Raw genomic sequence first — 16576 nt, forward strand, 5'->3', positions numbered from 1 at the left:
TGGTTTCAAAAGGAAGAAAACTTTCAAAAAGTGGTAAAGTAACTGAATATGGAAGCCATAAAGTGCAAACAAAACAAAACAACAAAAAAAGAATTCTATGTGCAAGACCTCTGGAAGGATATGTAAGTTTTGAATGCTAAGCACATTCTGAGCAGGCCTATTAATTCTCATATTGTCCCGGACCAAAATTCAACTGTAATGCCAAAATGATCTAAAAAAATGCAGAATGTGACCACATTTCAGTCACCAGGAAGCTAAATTCAGGAGGTGTGAAAACAGCACGAGGCTGCCTAGGTTTGTCATTAGAAGGTTTCTGGTGGTAGGAGGCTGGGATTATACAGACTCCAGTACTTGGAAGATACTAATTACTACTCAACCAAGTACAATTTAGTCTCTTCCTGGGATTTTTTAATGTTAAACTTGCTTTTTTTTTTTTCCTGAATTAGTACTTTCCTGTGATGCAGGTACTAGTAAACACAGATCAAAATGTATGCTAATTTCCTCCCACTGCACCACATTTTTTCACAGAAACCCAAGTGGACTGTAGACCGGAGACTAGTAGCATGGGAGAAATCTTTCCTTCCTTCTTCTTTCAACTTGACAGGGCACAGTGACAATATGATTATATCTCTGCTTTTTTCCATGGGATGCAGGGGAAAGAACAGCCTTTGGGTGCCCTACATAACTAAACCTATGTAGAAACTGGAGTACTGGTAACATCCTTCCTTGAACCTTCCCAGGTTGTTAAGTCTCTACAGGAAAGGAAGTGGCTCTCAAACACTTGGTAATTTCTCTAGTGAAGGACAGTATTTGAATCTGGGATACAGCACTCTGCAGATGTGTTGCGTAGAAAGCTCAACTAGAAAAAGAGAGGAAAAAAAGGAAAAACACAAGCCTACGGTTAGATTTGTCAGAGCTTGTTTGGGTCAGTAAGGATTGCTGCAACATAATACAGTCAGCTATGTACCAGCATGAACTGATCTCTGTGGAAGTCTAACATAGCAGCCTGAAAACCAGGGACCCAAAATTCCCAGATCTACTGCTGTGTTGTGATTTGAAATGCCATGATCTCAGTTTCATATCTTTAATATGCTAGCTGTTACTGCTACCGTGTTTCTGATGTGATGATGAAGTGGTGTTGTTATGATGTAAGGAGAAATAGAGCTACTGAAGATGAAAAACACAAGAAGACACAACTTCCATTTAAGTGAGGAAAAGATTGGTAAAGAAATTGGACAATGCAGAAAAACTGATAACCATTTAAAAAACTTTTAATCTCAAAGTGCTTTGACACCATGATTCTCAGAAAATGGGTGGGAGCGGTTTGTATTTTTGACACTCATTATTATCAGGTACAGGAAGATGATTAATATGTGAACCATACCATTTAAGATATTATACCCAGGCATTTGAGTGGCACATTGACAAGCAATACATTATCTCGCTTACACCGAAGTCCATCTTTGATGTCACAGTAATAGTAGAATTAGGACAATAGCAATCCCAAGTGATGCATGGTTTAATTATAACCTTCTCCATACTTTTGGTTGTTGTTTTTTTTCAGGCCAAATTAATTACCTAAATTGGTAAGAAGTTAAAGCAAAGCTTCAAATTGTGGCTTACGTGAGATATTTTAATATAGAAAGACTATTGCTTTTTCCTAATGGGAGGAAGAAGCAGATATGGTCAGGAGTGAATGAAGAGTTAACAGGCTCGAGAAGAAATTCCCCACAAGTCTTCTCCCAAGGTAGGTCAACTCCTGCTATTTTTGTAGAAATACCTTGTTTAAATTCATTCTGCCCCAGTTATGTGTAAACCAAGGCTTAGCACATTGAGAAGGATGCTTCCCTTTCTTTGCACTTCTGTGGCATGAACACAAGCAGCTGACATTAGAGAATGCACCACTTCAATGTTTCATGTCTACTTTTATCCAGAGATAGTGCTTCAACCTTTTTAACTTGGTTTGTTTCATGCAGTCCTTTTAAAGAAGGGGAAATGGCTCACATGAGGAACACTTGTGAAGACTAAGGGAGGCTGCAAGGTTTGCTGGGTTGGACAAAATGTGCTCTAAATGACAGTCAGTCTTTTTTTCCTTTATGAAGTTCTCCCATCTCACTTACCCCAGAGCAATTATTGTCAGCCAAAACCAGAAAGATCCTGAGGATTAACCCAGAGAATCTTGAATTCAAAGAATCAAGAGATGATCCATGGATTCTTCTGTTAGATCTTACGTTGCCTTTTTCTCTCCTCTCTGTTCTTCATGAGGTTCTCCTTCCTGTACAGTGCAGTCGTTCTTTTCACTCTGAGGCTGAGGCACTCTGCAGAAATAGTGGTTGTCTAATATTGGAAATGGTTTGCAGGGCTTACTTGCTGCTTGCCCCATGCATAAGAAATAAAGGGCCCACCTAGCAGTCATGGAAGTCAAGACAGAGAAACCATGATGCTTAATTAAATAGGAGTAACATTAATGTAATTTTTACTCCACTACATGTAGGAATGCTTCTGTGAAAAAGGAAAAGATTTCTGATCAAAGGCAAAAGAGTTCAATTGCATTGTTATTATTACCTGTGAATGTCAGATTCTTCTTCCAGCAAGTCAGTAGCATCTTCTCCTTTTTTCCTTACAAATTCTTCACTTAGCCCAACATGCTGGAGGGTGTGTCTGTAGCGACGCTCTGCTCCTTGACGGGCATCATGCTATGAAATTGAAACTTAAACAGTAAGAATATAGAACTGGGGCTTTCCTGTAAGCCAAGTCAAGTTCTTTTAAAGTTTATGGCTGATACTCCTAATGAGAACAAGAGAACAGCAAAGCCCCTGTCCAGAATTTTTGTTCTTCGTAGGGTACAATATCAAAACTGAATACTAGGAGAATGTCCCCCACATCTTTCAAAGCTGGAGCTCACCTTTTCCTGCTTCTGTTCTTTTTCACTTTGTTCTTCTGTTCTCCTGCTTCTACAGTATTCCAGTCTTAATGCAGTAGCACACTTGTGTCTGAATCATGACTCTGACACTCAGATTGAGAATATGTGCAAAAAAGGGTTGTGAAAAATTCTGGAAGCCCGTTCGTTTGTAATTTGTAAGCACTAACCACAGTGGAGTTCAACAAACAGAGCTTGTGAAGTAGCTTCATATCAGCTCATATTCAAGAAGCTGAAAACCAAGCATCCTTTATCCTATATCCTCACTGCCTCCGCATAAACCTTGCGAATTAATGTAGTTTCAAATGAGGTTTTCCAGAGGGAGTGGCTGATTTCTGAAGATTAAGGCATTCTGGATGGAGGACAGAAATCTTGTCTCCAGCTAAATTCATGCTATCAGTACTGGTTAATCTTTACCAACGTGACGAACAGACATGTTACTAACATTTATCAGACAAATGTGTTCTCTGCTTCCGTTAACTACTCACCTGAACAGAAAGTTTAAGCAAAGAGGATATTGCTATTGAGATATCTGAAATCAGCACATAGCTATATATTGTCAGTATGTCTCTAACCAGGTATCTATCAACTCTGCAAGGAGACAGAACTGAGAGAGAAAACCGAGGGAAATATACTTTATATAAAGTAAAATTTGTATCTATGCTTAAGTGCACTATAGATTTGCAGGTGGTAGGTACTGTGTGACGGTGAGATGTGCTGAATGCAACCACAGGCAGCTGAGCTTGCAGGTGATAAAAGTGACTTAACAATCATTCATGTTTTTCCAGTAGCATGGGAGTTACACGGTAAAAGTGCTCAACTGGAGAGGGTTTTAAGAAAAAAAGTTTAAAACTTCTAGACTGTAGGCTATAGTATTCAGGTGCAGAATAGGCTTTCATATAGTTTCTGGTGTGATAAGGCCTTAATTTTGATCAGACCATATATGTGGATTGCAATAGACATTAAGGATTGGAAAGCTCTACAACCAGTAAGTAAATATAAGTGTTTTTCAAGTCATGGGATGGAGTTTAAGTAACACTTGGGTGGCTGTCCCATGTATTATTTTAAACACAGTCCAGAGACTATATGAGCATTTGCACCCTCTCATTAATGAATAATTTGAGACTAAACTTCTTAATGCCTGTCTTAAATGAAAGACAATGAATCCTGTCACCCAGAAACACTCTGGAACTTTGACCAGTTACCTTGGTGACCTGTTCAAAGAGGTATGGTCTGTTCTTGACTCGCAGCTGCATTTCTTCCAGCTCCTTTCTGTATTCCTTTGTTCTCTCTCTCATATTTTGCCTGAAATGGAAAATTTCCCTGTCTAATACAGGTTCCCTCTGACTGTAGCTGCTCAGGAACTCTTAATAACCATTTTGTCCTTTAAATAGTTCTCGGAATTGTCCTTACTCGAAATACTGGGCAAAACACTGCTGTTGCTAGCAAGCTGTGCACCCTCAGCAAGCTTTACTACTGGAGTGTAAGAAGAGAACCAGTGTTCAAGTTTTGACAAAATCTTGCCTTACATGTTTTATGTGCTTTACCAAAGGAGACATTTCAGTTGGCTTGTTTGTACAAAATCGTCTCTACCGATGTTAATCTAAAGGAAACTATTCTGTTTGCAAAGAGTAGCGTGGGACTGTGAAGAAACCCAAATGAATGTGGAATAGGTGTGGCAGCCAAAAAAGTCAGGTTAGGAATGAAGGCTCTTAGACCCAACTCCTCTTAAAAAATCATCTGATAATTCCCAGTTACCAAAGCAAACAGTTATCTCTGTGCAGAAGAGGATACTGACCAGTTCTGTTTCAACTTCTCCTTGAGTGTTTCATCCAGACTTCTATGCGGATCCAGGGCTTTTGCTCGGCTGTTCACTGACTTACGGATAGCCTGACATTTCTTTTTCTGTTCTTCCAGCCAATAAATTCCTTCTTTGTCTCCTTCCGTTTTGCTTTCTTGGGAGCATCTGTATAGAAGAAAGTAAGCAATGAGCTCGCTTAACAGTGCCAGACTGCATGCTAGCTGGCAGTTCCAGTTTTGTAATCCTCTAAGGAGAAAAGCAAAATTCCAGACATAGATGTATGTAGCTCTCAAATCAACTGGGAGGCAGGATAAGAACTAGCAAGGAAAGAAGACTGGCTACAGAGAAACGTTTAGGAAAAGTATTGTTGATGTGATGAGGGAAAGCATTAACTTTTTTTTTCCCCATTTCAGCCATTAGTTGGTGTGTGGTCTTGCAGACAAACTTTTCTACTTACCTAATAGCAGATTCCCTTTTTCTTGTTGCATCTGTAATATGCACTGGAAGGGTGTTGGAAGAGAGAGAGGAAAGTGCAGTCAAAGAACGACTTTTTTGCATTGAAACTTTGGAAAGTTGATGAGAATCCTGAAAGAAATGGAACTTTATTCAGTGTGTTTGTTCACAGCACAGAATGTCCTCTGTTCTTTGTCTACTAGAGAGAACAGTCGGAGGTATGTGGGCAGTGCACTCATTCTTCTCTCTTCCACCAGTAGGGATTTACATGGGGAGAGGCTGAGGGGTGAGAGGGAAGGAGACTTGGTTAGGAGTATGGAAGGGTGGCTGAGCTTAGCTGCCAGAACTCATCTCTTTGTGTAGAACTTTGTTCTCTGATTTGTCCTAGAATTCTGCAGTACTCCTAAGGCAAGGGCAGAGGTCTCACTAAAGCATGTGAAATATGCATAAATAAATGCTATACATTTAAGAACTCTCCAACTTGATCACAGAGAAAAGTACCACAGGAATATCTGGTCATCTCACCTTTATCCTTTCATTAGCCTGCCTCTGCCTGCTACGGAGATTGGAGGTTCGTAGCTTGAACGGCTTATTACGAGTTGCCTCTTTGACTTCTTGCCTTCTTACTGCTTCCCTCTGAAATGCCCAGTAAAGTTCTTCAAAATCTGGTATTGTTGGATTAATCCTTGGTGTGAAGCTGAAGCTTTTGTCCTGCAAGAAGCCAAGTTTTTCCTGCTTAGTTTTAGTGGCAGTTCGGGACTGAGGCTTCCTCCGACAGTTGCTGGTATCTATAGGAGCTACAGAGCTCTCAAGCAAATCCTTGGCTCTCATCTGAATGCGGATTTCTCTGTAGAGTTCAGCTTCTAATGAATCAAGAACAAAACAATGAGAAGAATACGAGTGACATAAAAGACTGCCAAATTGTCACTGGACAACTCTAAACTTTTCTTTATGATGGCAGCCACTCACAGAAGAGAGAACAGGCATCTGGTGTCCTCTTTCCACACTTTCTATCTCCTCTTTCCTCTGCCTCCCAGGAAAGAAATTTGAAGGAGCATGAAGAACCATGGTCGTGTCTCATTCTTAGGCATTAATCTCTAGCTATCTCTTTCCCTTCTCACAGAGTAAGTTACTGAACTGCCTTCTCCTCCTATTCCTTTTCTGAGGAGTAGCAGGTAATTGTGCCCTTGTCTTGGAGATGTGTTTTTTTTTTCATATGGGACTCCATGTCCTTAAACTGATATGTGATCCTTGGGTAGGAGTAAAATTACCAGTTCCAAGATACTGCATGGACCTTGGATACTTCTGGCACTACATCTGTTTTCATGCTTGAACACACACACACACATCATGCAAGTGCCTTTAGTCTAACTAAAAGCATGGAATTCAGTTCAGGGAAGGATTCTCAAACTACCACAATATGCAGCAAAAACAGCACAGAAACCTGTCTGAAGAGCTCAGTGTACCCACGTGTGTTTGGGAGTAGTGCAGAACTGCCACAGCTGACACTACCACAAGACTGCTAAATTTAGGGCATTCTATTTTAAGGGTCTCTAGATGAAATGTAATGAGTGGTGCTACACAGGAGACCAGACAATACCAGAGGAAGTAACGATATTGGCTTTACACTCCCAGACAGTAAGGGACAGTCAAGGAGCTGTTTTTCCAGGAGGAGCCCTGGCACTTTACCTTTGAGTTTATCTCCAAGAACTGGGTCATAAGTGGATTTAGGAACTTTTCGACTGGCTTGCTTCGGTTTGGAGCTCTCACTTGAGGTTGCTGCAGCCAGGAACTTCTGTCTGATAGCTTCTTTCTTTTTCTCCTCCTTCTCCAGGAAACTGAAGGGCCGCTGAGTGGAAAGCAGCAGCTCCTTTCTTTTCTGCGTTGCTATTTGCCTGCGAATCTCATTCTGTTCCATTATTTCCTGATAAAGGGGTAGAAACACGTGGGCAGGTACAGGCTGTGCCCGGAATTGTTTCTGACATTCAGCTTCATCCTGGCTTTGCCTTTTGTCTCTTGGTTTGTCTAGTTCAAGAAACAGGTACGACTTCATCAGCTGGGACTTTTTGCGAGCTTCCCGCAGCGTCATTTTGAAGGGCTGAGGGATGGTGATGGAGGGAATCCAGGGAGATGAAGCGCTTTTTGGCCTCAGGCAGGATTTAGGAAACAAGGGAGGTTTTTGCTGATCCCAGGCACTGTCCGAGGTGAGGTCAATCAAAGACCTGGACTGTCTTTTGTTACCAGATGCATGACTAAGACAAAGACATTATGAAGGGGAAAACAGGGGAAATTATTACAAATTAGAATTAAAAGATGGGAGGAAGACAGACCTAGGCCTTATCATTCTCAGGCTTCGTATTTTCCTTTGCTACTTAAGTTCATGAGCACAGCTTTGCTCGTACTCTGTTTTCTACACAGGGAATGGCAACTGGACTGCCTGGATCTCTAACGCGACTCTTTGTGCTGGTACTCTATGGCTGGTGAGGCTGCGGGTTGAACAGGACATTATAGCTTCAAGGATACTCGGGAAGCGGCCGTTCAACATCACAGAATCACGAGAGGCAATAAATTGAGCACCCAGGCGCACCTCACCAGCCCTCCTGGGCTGTTTGGGGCTGCCAGGGGACCGGGTGAGACGCTGAGGGAGGGATCAGACACAGGGCAAGCGAGGGGTGCGGTGGGGCGGTGAACACCAAGCGCAGGAGAAGGGGGAGATGGGGACAGGGGCCGGCTGTGCGCAGGCTGCTGCCCGCCAGGCGGAGCCTCCCGAGGGGGCCCTACCTGCCCGCCGCCGCCGCCCGGCCCGCGCCCTGCGGCCCCGCCATCGCTCGGCGCCTCGGGTCCCGCCGCCACCTGCAACACAGAACCGCCCTCAGCGGGCTGCGGCCCCGCAGCGCGCCCCTCAGCCCGGCCCTGCCCTGCCCTGCCCTGCCCTGCCCTGCCCTGCCCTGCCCTGCCCTCACCTGCGGGCCGCCGCCGCTGCTTCAGCTCCCGGCGCGGCTCCCGCCAATCAGTGAGGCGTTGCGGCGCCCTAACCCCGCCTCGCTGCCTCAACAGCCAATCAGGCTTCAAGACGGGCCGCCCGCACCGCGCGCTCATTGGTGCTGAGGGAGAGGTGTTCCCTCGGGGAGCGGCGCCGTTGCCATGGTTGCCATGGCCGCCATGGCCGTAGCGGGCGGGGCCGCGGCCGCCATTTCCACAGCCATGGCGGCGGCCTGCGGCAGGGCCCTGCTGGCTCCGCTCGGCCGGCGGCGGGCCCCGCTCCGCTCCTTCACCGCTCCTCCTCCTCCTCCTCCTCACCCTCCTCCTCCTCCTCCTCACGGCCCCGCCGCGCCGCTCTACGACGTGGTGGTGTCGGGCGGGGGCATGGTGGGCAGCGCCATGGCCGCCGCGCTGGGTAAGGCCGTGACCTTCCTGTGGGCGGCTGTGGCGGGCCTCGGCGTAGCTCCGGTTCATTTATTTTTTTACGGAACTCGTGCTTTACGTCGTCTAGAATACTTGTATTTGTGTCAAATATTCGCCCTCGGATCGCTGATGAATAATTTCAGCCGCAGCTTTGTTTATCTGGGAAGTTATTTTTTAAGCTTAATGCCTACATGCTGCTCGGACCCGAAGTTTTATTCTCTGAGTCTGTATTTTAAAGATTAGAATGCTAAGTTACAATACATCTGCAGTTAGTTTGGATAACTGGAGATCCTGGGAGTAGTGGCAGCTCCTGTATTTGCAGCATTGATTCAGGAGGGCATGATATGGACAGAAGCCTGAACAGAAGAGATTTTAAACAACACAAGAGCAAAGATGCTAAGAAATGTGGTTCTTTGCAAGTATTAAAGATTCACTTCACAAATTTACCATTGTTCTGTATGTGTTGTTAAACGCCACAACCATGACACTTGAGACAGTTAGCACCAGGAGCCCCTCGGGCAGTCCTTAAGGCTGAGGAGCAGAGCTGGGGCCCTTCCAGCCATGAGCTTGTTACAGGGAATCTAGAAAACATGTTCAGGATGTGGCTGTTGTTGGGGCTGCTGTGGCAGTAAACCTGTCATGATGTAAGGACATTGTTCCTGGTCTCTGTAGGTTGTGCCACCAGAGCAGTCAGATGCAAGGAGCGCTGTCAGTTTGGGGTGATTTACTCAGTACTTGAGTAATTTCTTCATTTTTTTTTTTCCAGTTTTCTTTAAGTATGTGGGAATTCTAAACTGCCTGTGCTATTCCACTGTAAAAATATACGAACATAACCAACACCAATGCACTTGCTAAATACCATGGGAGTTTAAATTTTTGTTCTAGTTTCTGTTCTAGTTAGTGAATTTATACTTAAGCTCTGAAAACATGTTCTGTACTTGTAGAATTAATTCATTAGTAATGGACTTTCATAACAAAATTGCACAAATTTGTGCAAAAATGAAAAATTTGTACAAAAAGTAAAGGTTAAATCCTTGCTTTAACTGCAGAAGGGTTGTCAGTCAGAGTTACAGGGTTGTAGCTATAAAGCTTCAAAATACTAACATACACCTGTGTATTCAAAACCTGCCCTGTAAATGTGTTTCTTCATGGGGTTTAGTTTGAATTCTGTCTTCTTACAAAAAATTCATAGGCATTATTGATGTAGAAATGAGAAAAAGGTCTTTTGGCAGGAGCATTCTAACAAAGCATATATTTGCTTCCTTTAGGGCATGATATACACTTCCATGACAAGAAAATCGCTTTGCTGGAGGCCAGTCCTAGGAAAGAATATGGTCAGTTGCCAGAGAAGTTCAGTAACAGGGTCAGTTCCATCTCCCCAGGGTCAGCGACCCTCCTAAGCAGTAAGTGTAATTTCTATTCTTCGTGTTTCTAGCAGCATGTTTGAACTGTTTTTATTTTGTTTAAACAAAACCACTCTGAGGATGCATTGCCTTCATCCTAAACAGGATGGGGTTGCTTGGCTTTGTCTCTTAGTATTCTAAGTACTGAATTGCCATGGTTAAATCAGAGTTTTTATCATAACGGGGATTCATGTTCTGGTATCTTGGTCTGATTGCTTATATAAATATATATAATGCAAATGTTTGTGTTGTTAGGCTAGCAAAAGGTTGTAAGGTGCTCTCTACAGCATCTGGAATGCTCTGTTCACAAAATAAGCACGTTTCCCGTATATTTAGTGCTCTGTAGTCTGGTAACTCCTGATCACAACACTTCTCCTGATCAATGTTCGTTTCAAAGGCAGATTAGAGCCTTGATTCCTTATGGAGAAAGAAGTATTATAAACAGTGGTTATGAATGTCTGTTTCTGTTTTGTTACCCAGTGACAGTTGACCATATAAGTCACAGCACTCAAAGAAAACTCATGTCTTTTCTAGTGGCTTGTGTTAATAGCAAAATAAGTAATGTGATGCTTGTGCTGTAAAAGTACTGAGGCAGAACTGCCCCTGTTTAGGGATGGTGAAAGTCTGGGCAAGCTGGAAAGGGGTTAGTAGCTCATAGGGAGAGAGGAGGAGAGCATGGAGTGAGCTTCAGCTTTGTTTGGGTCTCGGTGTCACTTGTAACCCTGTGTCCCCATGCATTTGTGTCTTTCTCTTTCAGGTTTTGGTGCCTGGGATCATGTCTGCAGCCTGAGATTCAAACCGTTCCGGAGAATGCAGGTGCCATACTCAGGGATGGGAATGTCCTGTGTGTTTGTCTGCTTTGAATTCTCAAACATCCAAAGTTTGTTTATTTGGCAAAGGGCGGGCCGTGCTTTTCTGTGAGGAGATACCTATCAGAGTCTTGATGTCACAGGATGAAAACTTGATTCCTAATGGAAGCTGTAGATATGGAGACATGGGTACTAGTCAGGAAAGCCAGAAATAAAGGTAAAGGTGGTAGGGTAGCATTATATGTTAATTATGTAACAGTAGTCCTGGACATTTCCTCTAGTCATGTATTTCTAAATTGACGTACCCTTTGGCTGTTAAGATAGACATATTCGTGCTCCATAAAAGGAACTGCACTTATTTATCACATAGCTTCATATCATGTATTTTTTCTTTGCAGGTATGGGATGCTTGTTCAGAGGCCATCATTGTTTTTGAGAAAGATGACTTAGATGACATGGGTTACATAGTGGAGAATGACGTCATTATGTCTGCTCTCACAAAACAGTTAGATGCAGTAGCAGGTAGTGGACGACTTCTTTAATATTTTATTGCCTGCAGAGAGCTTTCAGTTACTTGTCTTCTGTTGTGTATGCTAATTTATGAGAGGAGAAAGAGAATTTGTCTAACAAATAACTCTGGAACATGGGCAGCTTCTTGTCATGGGGTGGAGGGAAGGAAAAAATCTGTCTTCCATAGGCTACAAAGCGTGAAGACAATTGCATATGTACTTCTCCAGAACATAGTCTCTTCAAAATGAGACTTAATGAAAAGGTCTGTAGCTTTCTGTCCAGAGCAGACTTAGCAGTGACAAACAGTTGGCCAGATCTGTTCTTTCTGAGTGCCTAGAAAATTGTAGGATCAATTCTTAGGGTGCCATTAAGACACGTGTGGCCCTTTGCTACTGTAGCGATGTTTCATTTTTTCATGTCTGTATCATGCTGTGACCCTGGTACTTTGTGTTCCCACCAGACCGGGTGGAGGTTTTCTACGGGAGCAGAGCAGTCGGGTATACCTGGCCCCTTCCCTCTCACAGCTGTGACACAAGCCCTTGGGTCCAAATTGAGTTAGCTGATGGACGCAGACTTCAGACCAAATTGCTGGTAACTAAACTTTTTATTTCTGTTGATCAGGCATCATCTCTTGCCCAAGTCCTTTCCACTGGATTTGGTTCTGATTCCGTGTGTGCCGCTCCACCCACGTGGAGGGCTTGAGTGAGGTGAGTGGCTAACTCTGTCAGAGCTGCTAAGGGACACAGTGCGTAGCCTTTTCTGTACCTGATGCAAGAAGGTTATGAACTGGGCAAGAGCAGAAGGGGATTACTTCTTCTGTTTTGGGTGAATATGGATATATATTCTTATATAGAAACAAAAAATATAAGCAAAAGAGAATTATAGTCTTGGAATATTGGCTTTCTTAGGAGATGCTCAGGAGGTTGTTTTGCATCTGTCTTTCGCAGATTGGTGCAGATGGCCATAACTCTGTAGTCCGGAAGGAGGCTGAAATTCAGAACATCGAGCATCGGTATGACCAGTCAGCGGTGGTGGCAACTCTTCATTTGTCTGAGGTGAAATTCTGCAGACTCTCTTCCATAAGCAGTAGAACGGCTTAAGCAGATGATGCCAGGGCACTAGTTTTTAACTGTCCACTTGCTCCTTTCTGCTGTAGGCCACAGAAAATAACGTAGCGTGGCAGAGGTTCCTTCCCACAGGGCCGATTGCGCTTCTTCCGGTAAGATGCCTCGTGGTCTCTACCTTTTTTACCTTTTAGTCTATTCTTATAGTAACTTTTCTTCTGCCTTGCCTTGCTACCTTCACTCTATTCTTCTGCCTTTTACTTTTAATTTATTAAAGTTATCCTTGCAGTGGTTGCTTTTTTTATTTGTTTATTTTTCCTGTTGATACTTACCCTTGAAATTCTCTTAAACCAGCTGTCTGACACTGCCAGCTCTCTGGTTTGGTCTACATCTCATGAACATGCATCAGAACTTCTCACTATGGATGAGGAAAGTTTTGTGGATAGCATCAACTCTGCCTTTGTGAGTATCAGCCTTGCAGCAGGTATGGGGGTGACTGTTGTAATCATGAAAAGTACAATGAAATCCTACAGCTTAAAGGATAGCAATAGGAAAGGTGGATTCTCAAGTTTCTTCCTCTGGTGAGGATGATATTAAAAGAACAGTTAGCAAAGGAAGGATGACCCTTTGGCCATTCTTCTATGTTAGTTCTGAAAGGCACTGGAAGTTGAACTGAATTTCTGAAAGATGGGAAGAGTAGACTTATCCTAGTTGGAAGCTTACATGTCCTGAAGTGATGAAGGTTGTTTCTTATGCTGCATATTTTTGTCCAGGGGGTTAAAATTCAATATTTGGAGCTAGTTCATTTTTTTTCTACTGGGTTCTTTTTTATGTCTCATTTGGGTTAACATCTAAAGATCTCTCTTCATTTGCTTGCATGTTTCAGTGGAGCAACGTAAACCACACTGATTTCATCGACACTGCTGGGGCCATGTTTCGGTCTGCTATTTCGTTCCTGAAACCCTCGGGGACTGCAGTCCGTCAGCTGCCCCCAAGCGTCGCTAAAGTAGACCCAGAGAGCCGAGCCATGTTCCCCCTTGGAATGGGGCATGCAACAGAGTATGTCCAGCACCGCGTGGCTCTCATTGGGTAAGGTCCCCGCTGGATGAGTGGGTGGCATGTGGTTAGAAATGATGTGAGCATAGTGACTCCCAGTTAACAACTGAGGGTGCTTAGAAATACAGTTATACTTGCAGTTTGACTTTATCCACACCCCGTTTATATCATTTGCTCTTGTGTCAACAAAACCCTTCGGTGTGAGGAGCTTTTTGTGCGCTTCCTATGTAAATTGGGTGATAATTATTTTTCTTTCCTGGTTTGCGTAGTTCAGCAAAATGATGCAGTATCTCATGATGAAGCTGTACTTCCCCAACGTTGTAGCAGTCATTCTGTGTACCAGTTTGAGTTTTAGCTCACTTTTCTTGAACACAAATGACCAGACTTACAGATAATTCTGGATAGAATGTCATAGGCTTTTGTACGGTGATTTATAGAAAGAGGAAAATACCACAGTGTTTACATTCTAAGGCTGAATGTACTCTTCTCTCCCACAGCTGCAGTACCTTGCTAGTTTATAGTAATTCTTGGATGCCACATTGCCTTTTAGATACTTTCCTTCTTTCTAACTTCTGAGTCACTCTGTGCTTACGAGCACACTGTACTTTGTATCTCATTAATGTTTTAAGTGTGTCTTACATTTCATAATCAAATTTTATTTAATTTCTTTAGGAAACGTGTTTGATTTTGTTCTTTACAGATAACCCAATTTTGATTTTATTATAAGTAGACTTACTTTCATAGATAAACCACTATCTTGTGTTCACGATGGCTGTCTACTTTGTGTTGTGAAATGTGACACATCACCTCACACCTGATCGAACTATTGTGAGACAATAGTTCACCCCTTTTTCTTGCACCTTTGAACTGGAGAGGTAGTCAGGCAGTTCAGCATAGCATACAAGGAGAGGTACTGGATAAAGTTGTATATGCTGCTCTAGGATCAATTGCATTGCAAAGAGTTTGACAGCCTTTTGGCTTTCTTCAAGAAAGGGTCTAAATTTCTGTCTTTTCTTGCTCTAGGGATGCAGCACACAGAGTCCACCCACTTGCAGGACAAGGCGTAAACCTGGGCTTTGGTGATATTGCGTGCTTAACTCATCACCTCAGTGCAGCAGCCTTCAACGGGCAAGATCTGGGTAAGGATCCATGAGGTGTCAGTGAGATGTTTACTCTTACAAGCCTTTGTTGGTAATATCAGGACAAACATTGTCTCTGTTTGCAGGCTAAGTATGCTGCTATTTTGTGTTTAAAAGGCACAAGCATTTTTGAAGCAAAACTGTTGGATGCATTTTCCATCCTTAAAAACCTCAAAGATGCTTTAAACACACAGAAGGATGGTAGTTAAAGAGGTGGTGAGATGAAGACCACTGGCTGATGGAATGAGGTCTTTATTAAGATAGACCATTTCTCTGGTGTTTCTGTGGTTTTCAGTTGTCTGTGGAGACTGATATATAGACAAGATGCACAACTTTTTCTGGCAAGTCGGTTTTAATATGAATATTCAATTATCTCTTCCAGGATCCTTAAAGCATCTCTTAAAGTTTGAGACAGAACGGCAGAGGCACAATGTCTCCTTGATAGCTGCTATTGATATATTGAAGAGGCTTTACTCCACGAGCCTGGCTCCCTTGGTGTTGCTGAGGACATGGGGATTGCAAGCAACAAATGCCCTGCCTCCTATCAAAGTAAGATTCTTACTTTAGTGAGGGCTGTACAAAGATTCCAGAATTGCTCAAGTGTACACAAGCTGTTGAAGTAAAGAAAAACACTTTTTGGTTGGAAAACAACTTCTTCAAACTGAGGTTTTATGTTGTAATGAGCCTGAGGATTTCCTAAATAATTTGTGGCTCAGTGGTTTTAAGTTTCTCCTGCAGCGCAGGGGAAGATGCAGGATAGGGGTGTCTGCTGTACCTCGGTAATTATGGGTTAAAAGTCACGAGGAGTCTCTGGCTTTATTTTGCTACGGAATGCAAACATGGAACTTTGAACTGCATTCCAGAAAGGCACCATGAAAAAACAGCCCTACAAAAAAACAAATCTTTACTAAAGAGCAAGACATCGGGTGACTTGACAGATACAGTGTGCAGCTCAGACAGGTATCTGTTTCCGTGCTGGTCTGCCTTGTTAACTTGTCCTCTCCTGGCTGAAGTGCAAGTCTTTAATGGAGGTTACCTGAGGAAGGTGTTGGCAAGCAGGTTCAGTCTTAAACGCAGAACCTCTATTTGCAGCCCACCTCCTTGAATTTTGCTCAGTCTTAAGTTAGTTGTTGGACTGTCGTGATGTTCATTCACGAATTCTCAGAGCTCCCAAACACTCTCAAGTTAGATTCTTTATTTCTGGATTTGACTGTTACGGCACAAATCAAGTCAGCTTCTTTCCTATTAAGTACAGGTGGCCAAGTTTCCTATGTCATGTCACAGTGAGACACTAGGCTGAAATGAAGAGCAGTTACTTCCTGAGATGGAATAGTTGCCACTGGCAAGGTGTCTCTATTAGTTGTACTAAAAAGAATGACACCCTGCTGCTTCAGGGCTCAGCATTTTTACAGTTTGTTTAAAGCAGAAAAACAGATGAAGGCCTCTTTTTCTAAGCTCAGAATCTATCGGTTGCATCTCTGCTTTGTGCTATTTGAGAAGGAACAGGATGCTGCAATTTCTTTAATTTTGTTGCATATATGGGTAGGTGCTCTGCACTTGACAAAAAAAGGCTGACAAGGAACTGTTGTCCCTGTGGAGATGGGAAGGAGACTATAGCTGCTTTCTAGAATGTACACATCTGTACCAGTTTACAAATTACTTTTCTTTTTTCTCCCCCATTTTAGGAGCAAATCATGGCTTTTGCCAGCAAGTGATCTGTTTTCAGTTTGGAACAGCAGGTTGACAGTGAGTGAATTACCCTTACAAAGACCGTGACTGTTGTGAATCTTTGAATCGTGTTATTTTAATTTATCAATAAAAATGAGGGATTGAGCTGTGTTTTACACCATCCACTGGTTTATGCAGCACTTGTCTCATCTGCTCTCCTCAAGAAGATTTAGGGTCTCTTCCTATAGTACGTGGTGTCTTAAGCCACCGAACTGTCTATGCAATGTGCTTTTAATTTGTGCCTTCTGAATACAAGACTGAGCTGGAAACAGCATTCTGGGTTATCTC

General features: G+C 43.0%; 2 protein-coding genes across 2 annotated transcripts; one reads left to right on the forward strand and one right to left on the reverse strand.

Annotated features, from left to right (window-relative positions):
• Positions 1-1253: 1253 nt before the first annotated feature.
• Positions 1254-7999, reverse strand: FAM161B (FAM161 centrosomal protein B). The gene is made up of 8 exons (XM_032187969.1): positions 7956-7999; positions 6864-7426; positions 5700-6037; positions 5179-5306; positions 4719-4886; positions 4126-4225; positions 2566-2696; positions 1254-2318 (listed from the first exon to the last, which is right to left on the reverse strand). Exons 1-8 carry the CDS (start codon positions 7997-7999, stop codon positions 2228-2230), a joined length of 1563 nt encoding a protein of 520 aa, XP_032043860.1. The 3' UTR covers positions 1254-2227.
• A 377-nt stretch (positions 8000-8376) lies between these two features.
• COQ6 (coenzyme Q6, monooxygenase) lies at positions 8377-16409 on the forward strand. The gene is made up of 12 exons (XM_032188201.1): positions 8377-8571; positions 9848-9982; positions 10740-10798; positions 11190-11313; positions 11762-11892; positions 12249-12356; positions 12458-12520; positions 12720-12827; positions 13252-13454; positions 14445-14560; positions 14943-15109; positions 16246-16409. The coding sequence occupies exons 1-12, from the start codon at positions 8379-8381 to the stop codon at positions 16273-16275; spliced, it is 1437 nt and encodes a 478-aa protein (XP_032044092.1). The 5' UTR covers positions 8377-8378; the 3' UTR covers positions 16276-16409.
• The last annotated feature ends 167 nt before the right edge of the window (positions 16410-16576 follow it).

The sequence above is a fragment of the Aythya fuligula genome, chromosome 5 (genome assembly GCF_009819795.1).
Source record: "Aythya fuligula isolate bAytFul2 chromosome 5, bAytFul2.pri, whole genome shotgun sequence".
In the NCBI taxonomy this organism is placed as follows: Eukaryota; Metazoa; Chordata; class Aves; order Anseriformes; family Anatidae; genus Aythya; species Aythya fuligula.

What these genes read in the sequence shown, in the direction of transcription:
- FAM161B (XM_032187969.1), bottom strand. Translation starts at nt 7,999, where the DNA reads ATGGCGGGGCCGCAGGGCGCGGGCCGGGCGGCGGCGGCGGGCAG. An exon ending in AGGCTAATGAAAGGATAAAG is followed by an intron (nt 5,307 to 5,699) that starts GTGAGATGACCA and finishes CATTTCTTTCAG; the next exon opens with GATTCTCATCAACTTTCCAA. An exon ending in GAAGAATCTGACATTCACAG is followed by an intron (nt 2,319 to 2,565) that starts GTAATAATAACA and finishes CTATTTCTGCAG; the next exon opens with AGTGCCTCAGCCTCAGAGTG.
- COQ6 (XM_032188201.1), top strand. Translation starts at nt 8,379, where the DNA reads ATGGCGGCGGCCTGCGGCAGGGCCCTGCTGGCTCCGCTCGGCCGGCGG. An exon ending in GTCAGCGACCCTCCTAAGCA is followed by an intron (nt 9,983 to 10,739) that starts GTAAGTGTAATT and finishes TTTCTCTTTCAG; the next exon opens with GTTTTGGTGCCTGGGATCAT. An exon ending in ATAGCATCAACTCTGCCTTT is followed by an intron (nt 12,828 to 13,251) that starts GTGAGTATCAGC and finishes TGCATGTTTCAG; the next exon opens with TGGAGCAACGTAAACCACAC.